The sequence below is a fragment of the Erpetoichthys calabaricus genome, chromosome 8, assembly GCF_900747795.2.
Source record: "Erpetoichthys calabaricus chromosome 8, fErpCal1.3, whole genome shotgun sequence".
In the NCBI taxonomy this organism is placed as follows: domain Eukaryota; kingdom Metazoa; phylum Chordata; class Cladistia; order Polypteriformes; family Polypteridae; genus Erpetoichthys; species Erpetoichthys calabaricus.
In genome coordinates, this window is record NC_041401.2 from 17937397 (window position 1) to 17956499 (window position 19103).

Here is a 19103-nt window from a genome sequence, read left to right on the forward strand (position 1 = left end):
GGCAAAAACATTTTTCTTCCAGGAAAAATATCATTAAGGGTCGACAACAGTTGTGTTTGTGCACCGCTGTATTTTTGCATAATTATTTGGTTTATGTACCACTCACCAGGCTATAAGCAAAATGCATATTATCAAATAACTGGAAAAATACTTGGAAAGTAGGCACTATTAAGCATGGTATGAAAAGGATGAGTTTCAAACAGGAGTGTGTACAACAGAAGGCAAAGCATACACTGATGTACTTCAGTTTTAAGACAGGAGACATTATCAGGTGTTGTTTCATTTAACTGTATGATGTTGCGCAGTGGGTCCTCCCTGCATGGAGTTTGCATGTTCTCCCTGTGTCTGCATGGGTTTCCTCCGGCTGCTCCAGTTTCCTCCCACAGTCCAAAGACATGCAGGTTAGGTGCATTGGCGATTCTAAATTGTCCCTAGTGTGTGTGCGTATGTGTGTGCACCCTGCGGTGGGCTGGCGCCCTGCCCGGGGTTTGTTTCCTGCCTTGCGCCCTGTGTTGGCTGGGATTGGCTCCAGCAGACCCCCATGACCCTGTATTAGGATATAGCGGGTTGGATAATGGATGGATGAATGGATGTTGCACAGTCACAACCCTGTAGCCACTATATGAACATAACCCTGACTTATTAAGGTTACTTCAAATCACGTTTACTGTTTTGTTAATAATGTTCATTTTGAATTGTTTAACATTAAGTACATATGTCAAATTTAGAGTGTCCACATGGCACCACTGAGAGGACGTTCACCTGTGCGCATCACTTTTATGATGTAAAATTAGCGAGTTTGATCGTTGGTCTCACAGGGCACTGCTGTTAGCTTCTTGTATACCACTGTATGTGTTTTGATTGCCCACGTGAATTTACACCTTTTACTTTTCTTTGTCAACTGCCATACAATCACGTATGCAAGGGGCACGTATGTGATGCCTGATCAAGTGCTAGGCTTGGTGTGAGTGACTGGTAATTGCACAAGTTGTTTTATGAGAATTGTGGTACATTTGTATCAATGTGCATGCTTATTTTTACATTTGTATTGTTTTTAATGCTCCATATTAACCCTCAACTCATTATACTATGAATGAGATTCCCTAATTACTGAAAGCAGTGGCTTATCTTCATTCCCACAGCAGAGTGTTTCATTTAGTTAGATCAGTTCCAATGCAAATCACAGTCATACCTCATGGAAACTGCTCCAGGGTTTGCTTGGTACCGCACCAATACCACCTCTTCCAAAGGGTCTCCATCTGGTTGTTTTGGTTTGCACCCAAGAGCAATTGCTGTGTTCACATCTACCTAAACAAGCAGGATGACTTCAGGGACAATTGTACCAGACCTTGAAAAAGCTTCACCAAACAAACGAGGTGTGAAAATGCCTTTACATTACATAATATATCTAAACCAGGGGTGTTCAAGTCCAGTCCTGGAAGACCACTGTGGCTGCAGGTTTTCATTCTAACCCTTTTTTTTAATGAGTGCCCTGCTTGTGTTGCTAATTAAATTCTTGTGAATTCATTTTAATTGAATTGCTTTATCAAAATTAGTTCCCCTGAATATCTTCCTCATTCTTCTGAATTGCTTTGTTTCTTTCCTTAAATGGCATCCAAACAGAAATGAAATGTGAAGTGAGTGAACCAACAGAAGACCAACTAAGTCAGGGCCTTAAAACCCAATCAATTTCACTCCAACCAGTTGTCGTCAATTAAACTCGTTCTTTAATTACATGGCTTGTTGCTGCTCTCATGGTGCATTACCAGACATTTCCGAAATTGCTGATTTTCTCTTTCTAAGAGCAGCACTGTCAAAATGTTTTGTGGACCTGAGTAGATCAACATTCCTGCATCTTTCTTTATTTTCAGATATTGTATGATGGACACCAGTTGTTTTGGCTCATTTTGTATCTCATAATTGTTTGGCTGCTAATGAAGGAAAAATAAACAATTAAGTGGTCAGAGTCTTCAAGAGCAAGTCAGTTACAATTAGTTCAAGAGAAGTTAATTAGCAGCAAAAACAGGTCACTCGTTAAGAAAAGGGTTAGAATGAAAACCTGCAGCCATGATGGTCCTCCAGGACTGGAGTTGGCGACCCCTGACCTAAGCTGGAAGGAAACGGAAAAAAGCTCCACAAAACAACTACTGATGTCTTCTTATTGTGCATGCCAAGTCACTCTTCTTTAGAATACAGTAGAGAGAAGAATTGAGGAAAGCAGTATTACAAGGGAGTATAATTTACTGTTTTCTGTTAGCATATACAGTATCTATGCACATGCAGATCAAATGAGGCAATTCTGATTTACAGCTTTGATATCTACATGGAGTTGTGTTTTATAGAAATTCTAAATCTCATTTAAAATTAATTTTTACCACCTTAATAACATTACCAAATACAGCTTCTGGGGATGGCTCCCATAGTAGGGAATACTGCAGCAATCTTTACACAGTCCATCTACGGCGTGTAATGGAGAAATGATTACCAAGACGGTTTTGGCACCAAACCTCAGCCTAATATTATTTTAACAGGAAGGCAAAAAAATTTGCCATCTTTAAAATTGTCCTCTAACTTAAATTCCTGCACTTTTCTTTATAGAGATGGCAAAAGCAACACCACTTGCTCAATGCATTTGTTGCTAAGCACATTCCTCCTCCATACATTGTGCCACAATCTTTAGTTTTGCCACCCTTCTAACTGTATCTGTTGTCAAAGGCAGAAGTCTCAATTTGCACTTCAGTAGCTGACAATGCCAAGCTTAAAAAAAAAAAACTGTCTTGAAAAATTCTGTTTCTAGTTTTATAGTTTGCTTTCTTGGCAAATACAACAATATGTATCCCTTCTAGCAACATTACAATAGCTTTTTCCACAGAGAGTCCTGAACTCTCCTTATAATCTGGAGTCCATTTGGGGTCCTCTTTTTCTTGTAAAAGAACAATTGATGGTCTTTGGCCTGCTTATCTTACTTTGAGTAAAGTGGTGCCTGAGGTTTAAAGTCCGCACTCAGTTTAGATCACCTAACGTACAGTACATTTGCTTCTTCTGCTGTAAATATTACATGACTTGATAAAAAGTTAAAGGATGAGGACATATTACAGCAAGAATATGCAGCCCTACAGTTAGATTTCTTTTTGTACAAGGTCATTAGCACACTGTATTAACTTTGTGTCTTTCACATAATCAGCTGTGCAAAATGCATACCTAAATTCTCCCACCCTTTTCAAAATTCACTACACCCCACCTACTCCTGTAACTGCTTACAACCAAGGCAATGCATATAATGCAGTAACAAGGAATGAGGGTGTTTTGGACCTTGGGCTGGGCAATATACAGTCACGGCCAAAATTATCGGCACCCCTGGAATTTTCCCAGAAAATGCACCGTTTCTCCCAGAAAATTGTTGCAATTACAAATGTTTTGGTATACAACTGTTTATTTCCTTTATGTGCATTAGAACAACACAAAAAAACAGGAAAAAAAAGCCAAATCTGACATCATGTCACACAGAACTCCAAAAATGGGCCGGACAAAATCATTGGCACCTTTTCAAAATTGTGGGCAAATCGTTTTATTTGAAGCATATGATGCTCGTATGAATTCACCAGTGGCAAGAAACAGGTGCTGGCAATACAGTAATCACACCTGAAGCCAGTTAAAATGGAGAAAAGTTGACTCAACCTTTCTGTTGTGTCTGAGTGTGCCACACTAAGCATGGAGAACAGAAAGAAGAGCAGAGAATTGTCTGAGGACTTGAGAACAAAAATTGTGGGAAAATATCAACAATCTCAAGGCTACAAGTCCATCTCCAGAGATCTTCATGTTCCTTTGTCCACTGTGCTCAACATAATCAAGAAGTTCTCAACACATGGCAATGTTGCTAATCTCCCTGGACGTGGACAGAAGAGAAAAATTGATAAAAACCTGCAACCAAGGATAGTCCAAATGGTGGATAAACAGCCCAAATCAACTTCAAAACATATTCAAGCTGTTCTGCAGACTCAGGGTGCAACAGTGTCATATCGAACTATCCGTCAACAACTGAACGAAATGAAACACTATGGCAGGAGAGCCAGGAGGACCCCACTGCTGACACAGAAACATCAAAAAGCCAGACTGGAGTTTGCCAAAATGTACTTGAGGAAGCCAAAATCCTTCTGGGCGAACGTCTTGTGGACAGATGAGACCAAGGCAGAGCTTTTTGGTAAAGCTCATCATTCTACTGTTTACAGAAAACGGAATGAGGCCTACAAAGAAAAGAACACAGTACCTACAGTCAAACATGGCAGAGGTTCTAAGATGTTTTGGGGATGTTTTGCTGCCTCTGGCACTGGATGCCTTGACTGTGTGCAAGGCATCGTGAAATCTGAAGACTACCAAAAGATACTGGGGCGCAATGTAGGGCCCAGTGTCAGAAAGCTGGGTCTGCGTCAGAGGTCATGGGTGTTTCAGCCGGACAATGACCACAAACATACCTCTAAAAGCACCCAGAAATGGTTGAAGACAAAGCGCTGAAGTGGCCAGCAATGAGTACGGATTTAAATCCGATTGAACACTTATGAAGAGATCTCAAAATTGCTGTTGGGAGAAGGCGCCCTTCAAATCTGACAGACCTTGAGCAGTTTGCAAAAGAAGAGTGGTCAGAAATTCCAGCTGAGAGGTGTAACAAGCTTGTTGATGGTCATAGGAAGCACTTCCATCCATCCATTTTCCAACCCCTGAATCCGAACACAGGGTCACGGGGGTCTGCTGGAGCCAATCCCAGCCAACACAGGGCACAAGGCAGGAACCAATCCCGGGCAGGGTGCCAACCCACTGCAGGACACACACAAACACACCAAGCACACACTAGGGCCAATTTAGAATCGCCAATCCACCTAACCAGCATGTCTTTGGACTGTGGGAGGAAACCGGAGCGCCCGGAGGAAACCCACGCAGACACGGGGAGAACATGCAAACTCCACGCAGGGAGGACCCGAGAAGTGAACCCGGGTCTCCTAACTGCGAGGCAGCAGCGCTACCACTGCGCCACCGTGCCGCCCTAGGAAGCAAATAATTTCGCCCAGCCCGGTTTTTGAGTTTTGTGTGAAATGATGTCAGATTTGGCTTTTTTTTCCTGTTTTTTTGTGTTGTTCCAATGCACATAAAGGACATAACCATGTGTACACCAAAACATTTGTAATTGCAACAATTTTCTGGGAGAAATGGTGCATTTTCTGGGAAAATTCCAGGGGTGCAGATAATTTTGCCCATGACTGTATTGAATGTTCGATTCAATATTTAATTAAAAATCAAGATGCAAAAGCCAATTATCGCATGTCTACGTCCCCATGTAGCCTGGCGGTGTCGAGTGTGGAAAAAAAAAAACAGAGCAAGGATCAGAAGAGAAAGCGTTTAGAATAGGTAGGGTTAGGCTGCTGTTTGCTGGGTTTGATTTTCCCAGGATGTCAGTACAAGCAGTACAGCAACTAAAGATAATACACGTTAACATATGAAAAGGCCATCCTGACACATGCAGTTATGTGCCTGCAATGTGCTCTTCTCCTACCCTGGCAAAATGGGTCCCTGCTGAGCAAAGTTCCATGTAAGGTTACTGATCTGATGGATAGCTCAGCAGAGCACAAGCAGCCTATGTGGATCGGGGGGATGGGGTTGGTCAAGGATTTAAGAACTGCACTGACTACTGTATTGCAAAGTACACTTTTTCCTACTTAACTTGCGCCAAGAAAATACTCCTACATTGTCAGTGTCAAATAACGAAGCTAGCCAGTAATTCACATTACAGCAGACGTGAGATGTCCACACAGTGTATAAGCCCCCATCCATTCATATCACACACTTTCCATTACTGAAACTTTACTAGCAGGAATAAAACTGCAGCCTTCGTAGTGTTGTTTTTTTTTTTCAAATTTGATGCATCAGTCATGGGGTAAACTGCATTACTGACAATTTTATTTTCATGCTGAGCATAATTTTTTTTTTATTTATTCCTAATGATTGTGAGAAAGTCTGTCCTGAACTATTAAGTTTCAGTGTTGTGTTACCCCATCTTGTTAGTGTTCTGTTTTGTCCTTGTGTACTCACCATACTTTGTGACTTTGTGACTTGCAGCATTTAGAAACAGAAGTTTGCAAAATTTAACTTAAAACATTTCCCAAGTTCTGTGTGTCAATGATCAAATGTAAGTATATATAGAACAGTTAAAAAAAAAAAAAAAAAAGCTGTTCTAAAAGATTAACTATAGGAGGTTCATAATTTTTATCTTTTGTTATACTAGGGGGCTTGGCCCCCTGCTCACTTCGCTCGCCAACCCATCCTGCGCTACACAACAGCCACTTTGTGGCTCTGCCGCTCACGTATATGGATTTCACTTTCACCAAACAACAAATCTTTTAATTCTCGCGGATACACCTATTCATTGGGAAGAAACACTACTTTTCCCCGATGGCAACACGAATTAGACGACCTACAAGTCTCCGAGTTAAAGTTTAAATCCGAACAATATATTAGATCTCTTTTCGCTGTTCCATTATTTCACTGAGTAATAATTTCTGTTTGTTTGCGCTAATGCGATCTTTACTATCCTTTTTTTGAGACTTTTGAATTTTAGTATTTTAATTATCTCTAACATGCTCTGCATGTGTATCGCGCCAACATTTTTGAATTCTTTACGACGTTCTACTTTGTCATCTACTCTTTGTCTTTTATTTCCGGCCCCGGGTGTGGTTAAATCTCTTGGCACAAAGTCTTGTCTCGCAGGACGTTAAAGTGTCTCTCTGAAAAAGTCACGTCTCGTCCCAGGCTAAAAAGTCTGTGTCATTACTTATTTTGGACAACCCAAACAAACAAAATGTCATCAGAGTGTAGAAAATAAGCAATAAAAGGATTAGATAAACTGCTGTCCTCTGTGCTCTATTCTGTCATTATGACCAGAGTCAGAAAGGGGCACATGTATGCAAATACATAATTTGAAACTATTACAAATGATGTAAATCATAAACAAAATATATACATTATCTCACAAAATTGAGTGCACCCCTCACATTTTTGTAAATATTTTATTATATCTTTTCATTTGACAACACTGAAGATATGATACTTTGATCCAATGTAAAGTAGTCTGTGTACAGCTTGTATAACAGTGTAAATTTGCTGTCCCCTCAAAATACCTCAACACACAGCCATTAGTGTCTAAACCGCTGGCAACAAAAGTGAGTACACCCCTAAGTGAAAGATGTCCAAATTGTGCCCAATTAGCCAGTTTCCCTCCCCGATGTCATAGGACTTGTTAGTGTTACAAGGTTTCAGGTGTGAATGGGGAGCAGGTGTGTTAAATTTGGTGTTATCGCTCTCACACTCTCTCATACTGGTCACTGGAAGTTCAACATGGCACCTAATGGGAAAGGACTCTCCAATGATCTGAAAAAAAGAATTGTTGCTCTACATAAAGATGACGTAGGCTATAAGAAGATTGGCAACACCCTGAAACTAAACTGCAGCATGGTGGCCATGACCATACAGTGGTTTAACAGGGCAGGTTTCACTCAGAACAGGATTCGCCATGGTCGACCAAAGAAGTTGAGTGCACGTGCTCAGCGTCATATCCAGAGTTTGTCTTTTGAAAATAGACGTACGAGTGCTGCCAGCGTTGCTGCAGAGGCTGAAGTGGTTGTGTGTCAGCCTGGCAGTGCTCAGACCATACGCCGCACACTGCATCAAATTGGTCTGCATGGCTGTCGTCCCAGAAGGAAGCCTCTTCTAAAGATGATGCACAAGAAAGCCCGCAAACAGTTTGCTGAAGACAAGCAGACTAAGGACATGGATTACTGGAACCATGTCCTGTGGTCTGATGAGACCAAGATCAACTTATTTGGTTCAGATGATGTCAAGCGTGTGTGGCGGCAACCAGGTGAGGAGTACAAAGACAAGTGTGTCTTGCCTAAAGTCAAGCATGTTGGTGGGAGTGTCATGGTTTGGGGCTGCATGAATGCTGCCGGCACTGGGGAGCTACAGTTCATTGAGGGAACCATGAATGCCAACATGTACTGTGACATACTGAAGCAGAGCATGATCCCCTCCCTTCAGAAACTGGACCACAGGGCAGTATTCCAACATGATAACGACCCCAAACACACCTCCAAGACGACCACTGCCTTGCTAAAGAAACTGAGGGTAAAGGTGCTGGACTGGCCAAGCACATCTCCAGACCTAAACCCTATTGAGCATCTGTGTGGCATCCTCAAATGGAAGGTGGAGGAGCGCAAGGTCTCTAACATCCACCAGCTCCGTGATGTTGTCATGGAGGAGTGGATTCCAGTGGCAATCTGTGAAGCTCGTGTGAACTCTATGCCCAAGAGAGTTAAGGCAGTGCTGGAAAATAATGGAGGCCACACAAAATATTGGCACTTTGGGCACAATTTGGACATTTTCCACTTAGGGGTGTACTCACTTTTGTTGCCAGAGGTTTAGACATTAATGGCTGTGTGTTGAGGTATTTTGAGGGGACAGCAAATTTACAATGTTATACAAACTGTACACTGACTACTTTACATTGTATCAAAGCGTCATATCTTCAGTGTTGTCACATGAAAAGATATAATAAAATATTTACAAAAATGTGAGGGGTGTATTCATTTTTGTGAGATACTGTATGTACAATATACATATGCACATTTATTACAAACTGTGATTTGGAAGAATTTTTAAGAATTTTAAGAAGATTTTAATTTTAAATTTTAAGAATTTTTAAGAAGAAGTCTTTCCTTGTATAAAACAGTCAAACCGAGAAAGAAACAACCATGTTTACGGATTGACAGACACCGATGCCAACAAGGCAGGCAAAATTTTGAACATACTACATACAATGGAAATTCATAATTAACACTTTTAGGGTGGATGTAGACGTTTGTTGACACATAGCCTTGAGGGTTAATGTCGAAAAAAGTTGACATCCAGGGTAGAGGGTGACAATCAACTGTAAATGATGATAAAACTTGCCGTTATGTTATAGGTGGACTCTCTTTGCTAGAAAGAATGTTTGACTTGTTGACTTGATGTCTAATCCCTGCGTATGCTTGAGTAGCGTAGACAATGTCTAAAATGGCACTGACATCTGTTGAGAGAGCGAAGAGAATGTGCAAAGCAAAACACTCTGTGCGTATTAATTATTTAATTTTTGTGTATTTATTTTTGATGCAAGTGATCTGGAGATCAAAAACAAAAGACAGGTACCTGCATCAGCTGATCGGGGTCCCCCAGCTGAACATGCTTGTGTAGCTGATGCACGAACAGCAACATTCGCCCGAGAGGACTATAGAGACATAGATCCATGGGAGGCAAGGAGGCCACTGGACTTCATCGAAAGACACGGCATGCTAGTAGACACTACAGATTACCAGACACTTAACTACTTCAAGCTCTTTTTTTTTTATCCTCCCCAGAAAGTGCCTTTCAGCTTAAGAGTGATGAGACAAATTGGTATGTAATAAAGTATGTGAATTTACATACTGTAGAGGCTCACAGAACGTAAAGCAGAGTGACATTTCTCATAAACAAGCATTTCATGTTGATTTATGGGTGAAACCATTGCTTTGTAGAAAACTGAGTTTTTGGAAAAATATTCAGCCTTGGGACAAAAGGGAAAAATAATTAGCCCTAAATGAGTTAAGTAAAGGAGACAGACATAAAATAAAAATGGTTGCAAAAAACAACACATTTTAGAATTTTCTCTGAGGCACAGCTATTCATTAAATTGTTACGTTTTGAGAGAAAAAAAAAAGTTTCCTTTGCTAATATTTCAAATTATTAATGTGCGAACATATACTAGGTTTATGGTATATATGGTGCTGATCTTCAATCTTCAAGCAGTTTTGAAAACTAGATACAAGAATACAAGTTACATTAATACATTGAATACAAGATACACTAAATACAACAATTTTGTTCAAAATTATTGCAGCATCAATATAAGTCCATATTGGCCAGCCCTATTCAGACTCGCAAGCAGAAAAGAAGATCGGCTGTCTGAGGTTTTACGTTTTATGTAGCAAAAGAGAATAAATAAATACATACATAAAAAGGAGCAGATATCGCGGGTGAACTTGCCGGTACCTGTTAACTTTTCATACAGTACTGGCTTAATCAGGTACAATGCTATTGGCTGTCAGAACAAGTGTCAAGCAGGACGGTGCTGGAAAGTCAGCACACACTCACAAAATTTGAGATGGCCAGCAATATCAGTCATGTAAATTGAGGTGGCCCAGCGATAAAAATCAGCAACTTCTGTATGCAAATCTGACACAGAAGTCGTGTAACGTGACATTGGCTTAACCTACCAGTGCTCCGATTATAGAAATGTGCAAAAAAACGAAGCATAAACTTAAAGTTGCTTTGGTTTAAAATAAATTAAATATTGCACTCTTTTTCTCTTACAGTAATCAATGATAGCCACTGAACACAATGCAGGGCGTCCTAGAATATATCTGTAATCTTAGTGCAAGTAACTTTCACATTGTTTATCCTTCAGTCCCAAGCTATTTTTAGGTAAGGAAGAACAAGTCCAGATAATACTTCACATAGGAAGTCTAAGTCAGAAGGTCTCTGCAGAATTTAAGACAGCATCTGCAGGCAGCCATAAAGTTCAATAAATATTCAAAATGTCACTGCTGTCTGAGTATTCAACAAGCTTTGCATTCGTATAACCTGCTTATAAAATAGTTTTCTTTCATAGACCATTTTTTACTTATTATTATGCTACATTACTTGCTTTTTAGTATACATTTTTGCTTTTTTTTCCCCCATTATTGTTTGGTAATAAAATATTTCCTACCTTTTCAACATCCTAGTTAGGCACTGCCTTGTTTTTTGTACCAAAACAGTATTATCTTTAAGTTACCAAAAAAAAAAAAAAGTTACCACACAACTGCATTTGTGCCCCCACGCCCGACCCCCCCATAACTGCTAGACTCCGGACATGCTTGAAAAGTACATCTGCCAACCTACAGATGTATTACTACAGCTATTTAACGATATCACAAAATTGTAAAAAAAAATTTTTTATAAAAAAAAATATTTGAAATATTCCAACTATCAAATCAGTTAAATAAGTTATAATGCACCTGAATGTTTCACCATGTAAAATCAGGCCTGTCATATAGAATATTAATATTCGAATACAGTGATTCCCAAGCTTGGTCTTTGGGACACCCTGTGGCTGCAGATTTTTGTTCCAACCAACTTCTGTTTTTCATTGAACTACCAATCTAATTAAGTGAGTTATTATTTCCCAGTTTCTGTGTTTTGGGGTCAATGTAGAAATTACAAAACAAAGTTTGGTCGATTTTTATTAAAATATACTAAGCAGTTATATGGGGGATAGGGGTGCAATGATTAGTCGACGTAATCAACGACATCGACTACAAAAAATCGTTGACGCAGATATTTTTTTTGTCAACATGTCACAAACAGAACCTTCAATAGAAGCTCCAGTCACAAAGAACCACATTGGTTTTTGTAACTGCAATGCACTACATGAGTGTCTGGGGGCAGTATCGTTTGTCAAGACTGCACATAGTCCTACTAACAAAGAAAGAACGTCTGAGGAGAAGAAAAATGTGGAGGAAAATAAACATTTTACTTAACTTGCCTTTTACTTAAATTGCTTGATTTAGTTGTAAACAGTTGTATTATCCTGCGGTGGGCTGACAGCCTGCCCGGGGATTTGTTCCTGCCTTGCGCCCTGTGTTGGCTTCAGCAGATCCCCGTGACCCTGTGTTAGGATATAGCGGGTTGGATAATGACTGACTGACCGTTGTATTACCTGCTATAATTGCTTCTTGTTTGCTTAATCAGCTGCCAATTCTTCTTCTTCTTTGATCCCTAGCTGGCGTTGGGTCTGGATCAGCTCCTAAGCCCATACGCTGCTGTGGGTGCCAATGGTTGTCGTATCTCCTTCATAACTCGTTTCCATGCATGACGATCGTTGGCGGTTGTTCTGGCCTCGTCGAGATTTATTCTGCGATTTCTGTTTTAACCATGTTTTCTTCGGTGCCGTTCGATGGATTCGCCACTAGGTGGGTCGTTCACGCCAGAGGAGTTGGTGTGGTAGTCGGCTCGCGTCCATTCGACATACATGGCCAAACCATCGCAGTCGACGTGTTTGAATTTGTTCCTCGATTGGCGGTTGGTTGTCACATCTCCGTCGGATGTCCTCATTTCGAAGGTGGGCTCGGAGTGATACTCATAATATCTGCTGGAGGCAACGCATCTGGCAAACTTCGAGTTTGTTGAGGTCCGCCTTGAGCACCGTCCACGTTTCGGATCCAGAGAGTAGAATCGGCAGGATCAGCGTCCAGAAAAGGCGGATTTTGGTCGGAATGGAAATATTGGTTCGCTTCCACAAGCACCACTTTAGAGAAGCGAATGCTGTGGTTGCTTGACCTATTCGACTGTGGATCTCCGCCGTGGACACGACTTTCTTCTGTTCGATCAGTGAGCCAAGGTATTTGAACTGCTGAACTTGCTGTATTTGGATGCCGTCGAGGTGGACATTGGCAGGCGATCCATCTGTTGTCAGCACCTGCGTCTTTTCAGTGTTTATCTTCAATCCATATGACTGGGCGGCACGGGCAATCTTGTAGAGAGCGTCCGTGGCTTCGGCGTCATCCTCAGCCAGCACACTGCTGTCATCTGCAAACATTTGATTTGTCACGGTGCCATTTTCATCGAACTGGACTCCGCGTCTGCCCCCGAAGACTTTCCTCATAATGGCGTCGAGTACGATGTTGAAGAGCAGCGGTGAGGCGACGTCTCCCTGGCGAACTCCAGTGCGAATGGCGAGTTCAGTCGACAGCTCGTTTCGGATGCGTATTTGGCTCGATGACCCATTGTAATTGTCCTGCAGTAGCTTGATGACTTTTGGTGGGATGTGCTCGGTCTCCAGCGTCATCCAAAGTGCTGGCCAATCAATGCAGTCGAACGCGGATCGAAAGTCAATAAAGACGATGACCGTCCGTTTCCCACATCGAATTCGCTCCTCCATAACCTGGCGAAGGCTGAATATCTGGTCACAGCAACCGCGGCGAGGCCTGAAGCCGGCTTGCTCCTCGCGGCTCTCGTTTGTTCGCGATGCTTCTGCAGGCGTGATTGGATTACTTTCATGAAGACTTTTCCAACAATCGAGAGCAGACTGATGCCACGGTAGTTTTGGCATTCTCGGTCGTCGCCTTTCTTGAAGATTGGGATAATGATGGCCTTCTTCCATGTTCTTGGAATCGTCTCCGTACGCCAAATGTTTTGCAGAAGCAGGTGCACTCGTTGGAGGAGAACATCACCGCCAGCCTTGATCGATTCCGCGGTGATCGCATCCACACCAGGCGCTTTACCATTTTTCAAAGTCCGGATGGCCATCTTCACCTCCGCCAGGGTCGGTTCATCATCGGACATTGGGGTCTCTGGTGCCTCGATGAGTGGCGGCTCTGCTAGTGGTCCTTGTGGCAGGTCATGGTTGTACAGTGTCTCGAAGAACTCCTTCCAACGCTGTAACCGCTCAGTCGATGATCGTACGAAGGTGCCATCGGCTTTTCGGATGTTGCCGTTCGTTGATTTGGTTTTTCCACTCAGGCGTCTGAGCGTTCGATAAATCGTGTGGTACTCGTGCTTTGAGGCCGCTTCTTCCAAGTCGGCCGCTACTTGGTTCCAGTAAGCCTCGCGTTCTTCCTTCATTCGACGTCAGACGTCCTTGTTGAGCTGACAATATCGCTCAAAGTCGACCAGCTTTACACTTTCTCGTTCATCTACCATATCGAGGCATTCATCGGATATCCACGGCTGTGTTCGGCGGCATGTGGGATGGCACCAATGCTGCGAAAAGGTTGGATAATGCTATTTGAAATTCCGCCTTGGCAGCTGAACTCCGCCAAGGATGGTCCTAAGCCCGGCTGAAAAAGGAGGAAGGTGGTCGCCCTGCTGAAGTGACCAGAACCGGGAGACCGGGGAAAACAGGCATGAAACCAATGGTCAGTTCCAAATCAAATTCTTCGTTTAATGCTACCGCATCCGGGGCAGCCGATGCGCCAGTATTGGGGAACCAGGAGGCTGGTGAAAAATGGGCTACTGGCCGAAGAAACCGAAAGATCATCACGCCAAAAATGGAAATACGAATCGCCGCGTGGAACGTTCGAACTGGTCATCACGTCGGCCAAAAAGAAATCATTGCCAAAGAACTGCTGAGCTGCAAAATCGACATCGCAGTTTTATCTGAACTACGACTCATAGGATCAGGGCAGATATTCGTCGAACCACCACTCATCGATGACCAGATGGTACTCTGCTACTCGGGTGGAGAAAAGCGAGAAGCAGGAGTCGGATTCATGGTTGCCCGTCACGCAGTCAATAGCGTCGTTGCATACCAGCCGATCTCTAATCGTCTTGCAGTGCTCACTATCAAGGGCACCATCAAAACCCACCTTGTCACCATCTATGCACCAACCGAGACAAACCCAGTCCCGGCCAAGGACGATTTCTACAACCAACTACAACACACGTTGGATTCGATCCCACAGACCGAATTGATTATACTGGCTGAAGATTTCAACGCCCACACTGGCGCCGATCGGACTGGGTGGGAGAGCACGATGGGTCGTTTTGGACATGGTGTAATCAATGACAACGGTTTGCGCCTCTTGTCCTTCGCCAACACCAACAAATTTATCATCGGAAACACCCAATTTCAACATCCAAAGAAGCATCAACTCACTTGGCGAAATCCAACGGGCGACGACTCGGCAATGTTGGACTACATCCTGATCAACTCCCATTTCCGATCATCACTCAAGGATGTCCGTTCGATGCGTGGCCCGGACTGTGGATAAGACCACTATCTTGTGCGCACCGTGGTCAAACTTCGACTGCAAAGAGCCAAATGCAAATCATGCCCATCGGCAAAGCTTGAGTGGAAATGCTTATCAGATCCCAATTAACAATAAGATGAAAATGACGAGCATTTCACCATCTCATTCACACCTGTGTATGTGGACTCACCATGAAGTGTCTCTTTGAATAACGTATTTGAAAAGAAATCAGAGGTAAACATTAAAGAAATTGAAATGTACTAATCTGCTTCAAGCCACAAGTCACTTGCATGATATCCTCAGGACAGAAAAAAAAATCTACAAACTAAGAATGATCTGGCATGATAAAATGAAAACCACAGAATTAAATAACAAGTTCTGTAATCTGCAGCGACTGGCTTCTAAATAAGAAATTGAATTAGCAGAAAAAAAAACCTGTTGCCACTGTAGCCCTGCAAGACCTAATTTGAGGAGCTCATCTTTAGGCTATCCAGACCTAAACACATGACCACATTCGAAATGTACTTTTCGCCCCAGCTGACATGCATATAATACTTGCTTATCCAGAGGCACTAGAAGTATAGCAACAGTACGTCACTTGTATGTCAATAAAGACTTTCAGTCATCCATGTCAGGAGATATCCATCCATCCATCCATTTTCCAACCCGCTGAATCCGAACACAGGGTCACGGGGGTCTGCTGGAGCCAATCCCAGCCAACACAGGGCACAAGGCAGGAACCAATCCCGGGCAGGGTGCCAACCCACCGCAAAGGAGATATCCTAGAGTAATAAATGACAAGTAACTGGAAATGCTTTATAAGCTTAAAAACATTTTGCAATTCATCTGAGAGGATTCATGACTTCAACTAAATAGTGGGAAGTCTGGAAAAAAAAAAACAAGCATAAACCATCCATGTCAAGCTGAAACAATCGTCCCTGAACGTAGTCTGCTTTGGGGGTTGTCACAGTCATCTTCTATGCCTACTTACAAATTTGTCATTACTCTTTACCTTGCAGAATCCCTCCACTTCACTATGTCAGTCAGGTGTCCCTACTCTATCATCTCCAAACAACACCCAAGTGGTTTCACCCAATTCACACCTTCAGTCACATGATTCACAACTGGCAAGGAGACAGGTTTTTGATCACCAGCACAGCTTCAAATCCAACAGATTTTTCCACCAATCAGCCAAACTGATCAAACAGTTACAAGTGCAATTTAATGTAGAAAAGTGGTAAGTCCTACACGTGGGCAAAAGGAACTTCGATTTTAAAAACAAGATGGGAAACACTGTCAAACAGGAAGCAAATTCTGGAAAGGATTTAGGGGACTACCTAGTATTTTCACTGTCTAAGCCAAGGGTTCTCAACATCGGGTCCTGGGGGCCCACTGTGGCTGCAGGTTTTTGTTCCAACCATCTTCGATTTTTAATTGAACTCCTGGGCTAATTAAGTGAACTGTTATTTTCCAGATTCTGTGTTTTGGGAAAAAAGTAGAAATCAGAAAACTACGTTTGGTAAATATATATAATACATATATAAAAAATTTACCAAGCAGTTATATGGGAATTTTTTTTTCTTTTTAACAACATTTTCATCTTGATTTCCCTTCTGTTTTTTGCTGGGTGTTCTAATTGTTTAATTAATTCATTATTTTCTATTTAGTGGGTAAATAGTTGCAGCCTTTGGTTATTCAGTGTTGTTTCAGAAGAAGTTAATTAGCAGCAAAAACAGGTTGCTCTTTAAGGGTTAGAATGAAAACCTGCAGCCACGGTGGTCCTCCAGGACCAGAGTTGGCAACCCCCGGTTCTAGCCCATTCTAGCCTTGTGTACTTCTGGTCCCCGACGTCCTTTGACAGCCCATGGTGGTGGAGAGATTAGAATGGAAGAAATTGATTCTGTGGACGTACACATCAGATCAGGAGTATCTGGAACTGATTGATTGATTGATTGTAATCAGTGTGCCACATGACGAAACAGCTAGTCTGTACCAGCCAGAATTCTAGTTGTGTTGTAGTGGATCAAATACTTAATTTCACTTAAAGACATGCAAATCAATTTATTACTTTTATAAAATGTGTTTGTTTCTGGATTTTTAGTAGATATTCTGTCTCTCTACAATAAAATGAAATTACCATAAAAATATGAGACTGTTGATTTTGCTCACTTACAAAGAACTTACAATTCAGCAGGGGGTCAAAGAATTTTTTTCCCCATTGTGTGTGTATATATATATATATATATATATATATATATATATATATATATACATACATACATACATACACACACACACAAACCTACAAGTTGGGGAAAAAATTGGAATGTAAGAATGCCCCATGTAGTGTTTATGTCAAGCTGCACTTGCTCCTCTAGATCTGAGGCGCCTGGGCTTTCCTTAACTCTGCTCACTGCTCTTCGGCGACCTTCTTCAAATTCCATTCTGTGCACTGCCGTGAGTCTTTGAATGAGAAATAAAGTTAGCCTTGTATCTTGAAAGGCGCTATATAAAATACCGCAATCTTTTCAATTGAAAAAAACAACATTCGGACAAATAATGTCTTGAAACGTTTGTAGTTTATGGTGATCGGTAAAGTAGGAACGCATGAAAGGCTTAAACTGAAACTCCAAAAGGAAAAAGTCACCTGCTTTCATGAACACACCAGGAATGAGCGATGCTCAACATATGTTCTCGCTTTCGGAAAACTACACACTGACAACTTTCATACTGAGAATGCGGTTGTTTCGCCGAGTTCTGCAAAAAAAAGCACCATTGGGGAAAATCAACCCCCCTTTGTGATACTTGGTGACAACTACCCAGGAAGTTGACTATCCATCCAAAACAGAGCCCGACCCACCACCCCATCATCATCGTCATTATCATCATTCCATCGTACTCACCAAAATCCAAAAACTGCTTTATCGAGAGTGGCGAAGGTGAAAACCGTGAATAGTAATCCACTTGCTTTCCCAAGGTGCAATTTTTCAACAAGATGGTTAGAATTCTCATTTTGGCTCAAAATTCGTGTGGACTTTGTGCCTCGAGGGAGCCCCGACTGTTCAAGGTGCTTCTTTAGTGCGATGTCGCTCCCATGGTGTAATGCGAAGGCCGCGAAAACCTGGCGTCTCAACGCCTGTGAGGGGCCCGGGGGTCCCTGTGTCCAGACAAGTCTGGCATTCGTCAGCCTCGATAGACCTTCGGCATCCTCAGACAGGCGCGTCTCGTAGCCCTGCGCGCGCCTTCTCCAGCACACGACAACCGAGGAGCGCGCTCAAAGGCACCAGGGCAACCGTCAGCGACGTCGAAAGCGAAACGCATCAACCGAAAGAGCTGGAAAGCAACTGCTTCGCAGGACGTGCGTATCCCACCCTGCGGCGTACAAAACGTGCCCTTGTTGTGTCGGGTCAAAGAAAAAAAAACAACGACCGCAGGGCTCTTCACCCTCCACAGTGTCTCGATAAAGTCATAGCGGTACTGTCGCAAAATTAGGAGCCAATAGGGTCAGAGAGAGGTGAAAGGGCCGGCTTAGCGGAAGGAGAGCCAATCACATCTCGAGATGGATGTGTTCTGTGGGGCGGGACGCGCATGTTATTTCCGAGTGGCATTAACCTTATCCAATGAAAGCAATGATGGGTTTCGCGCACGTTTCCTGGTTACAGCCAAGGCAGGTGCCAAGGATCGGAGATTCTGCAGGTTTCGTCGGCTCTGGGTGGGATTCACCGGGCCGCTAATTAAATAAAATAAAATAGGTGGAGGTGTACATGAACGTAACGCAGACTTACTATGGAATGAAAAAGTGGAGGTCTGTACTGCTGAGAACGTTTTAGTCACGGCAAATAAAGGATTTGTTTTAAAAGTCTTTCTGCTTCCTCTAAAGCTTTTCCCTCTTTTATGTGGGGTACCTGTAACTGACCAGTCTCCTCCATCCTTCTCTGTTGTAAACCTCCCCTCCTGGAATCCCTTTCTTACTTAGACCCCTCCTTCACAGAGCCCATCCCACCTACCAAATAATTCCACCCCTATCTAAAATTCCCTGTGCAGGTCATAAGCTATTGGTCAGTAGGTGGCAACAGATGCAATTTGAAGTGAGTTAAGGGGGTGGGGGATTATTTATTGAAATAAATAACTTCTTCCTTTTTTCCCTTTTCTATGTGTTGTTGATGTGCTTGATCAACCTTTTCCAAACAGCTAGGTCCTGCACCTCCTTGCCAGTCAAGCACTTTTCCTTTAGATCTTTTTTTTACTTTATCCATC

General features: G+C 42.4%; 1 protein-coding gene across 1 annotated transcript in view; it reads right to left on the reverse strand.

Moving 5' to 3' along the window:
- Positions 1–18339, reverse strand: part of pdk1 (pyruvate dehydrogenase kinase, isozyme 1) — a 72327-nt gene extending 53988 nt beyond the window's left edge. Inside the window, exon 1 of the mRNA XM_028806293.2 lies at positions 17750–18339. Coding sequence (XP_028662126.1) covers positions 17750–17858 — 109 coding nt within the window. The 5' untranslated portion in view covers positions 17859–18339. The remainder of the gene's footprint in view (positions 1–17749) is intronic.
- Between the last annotated feature and the right edge of the window lie 764 nt (positions 18340–19103).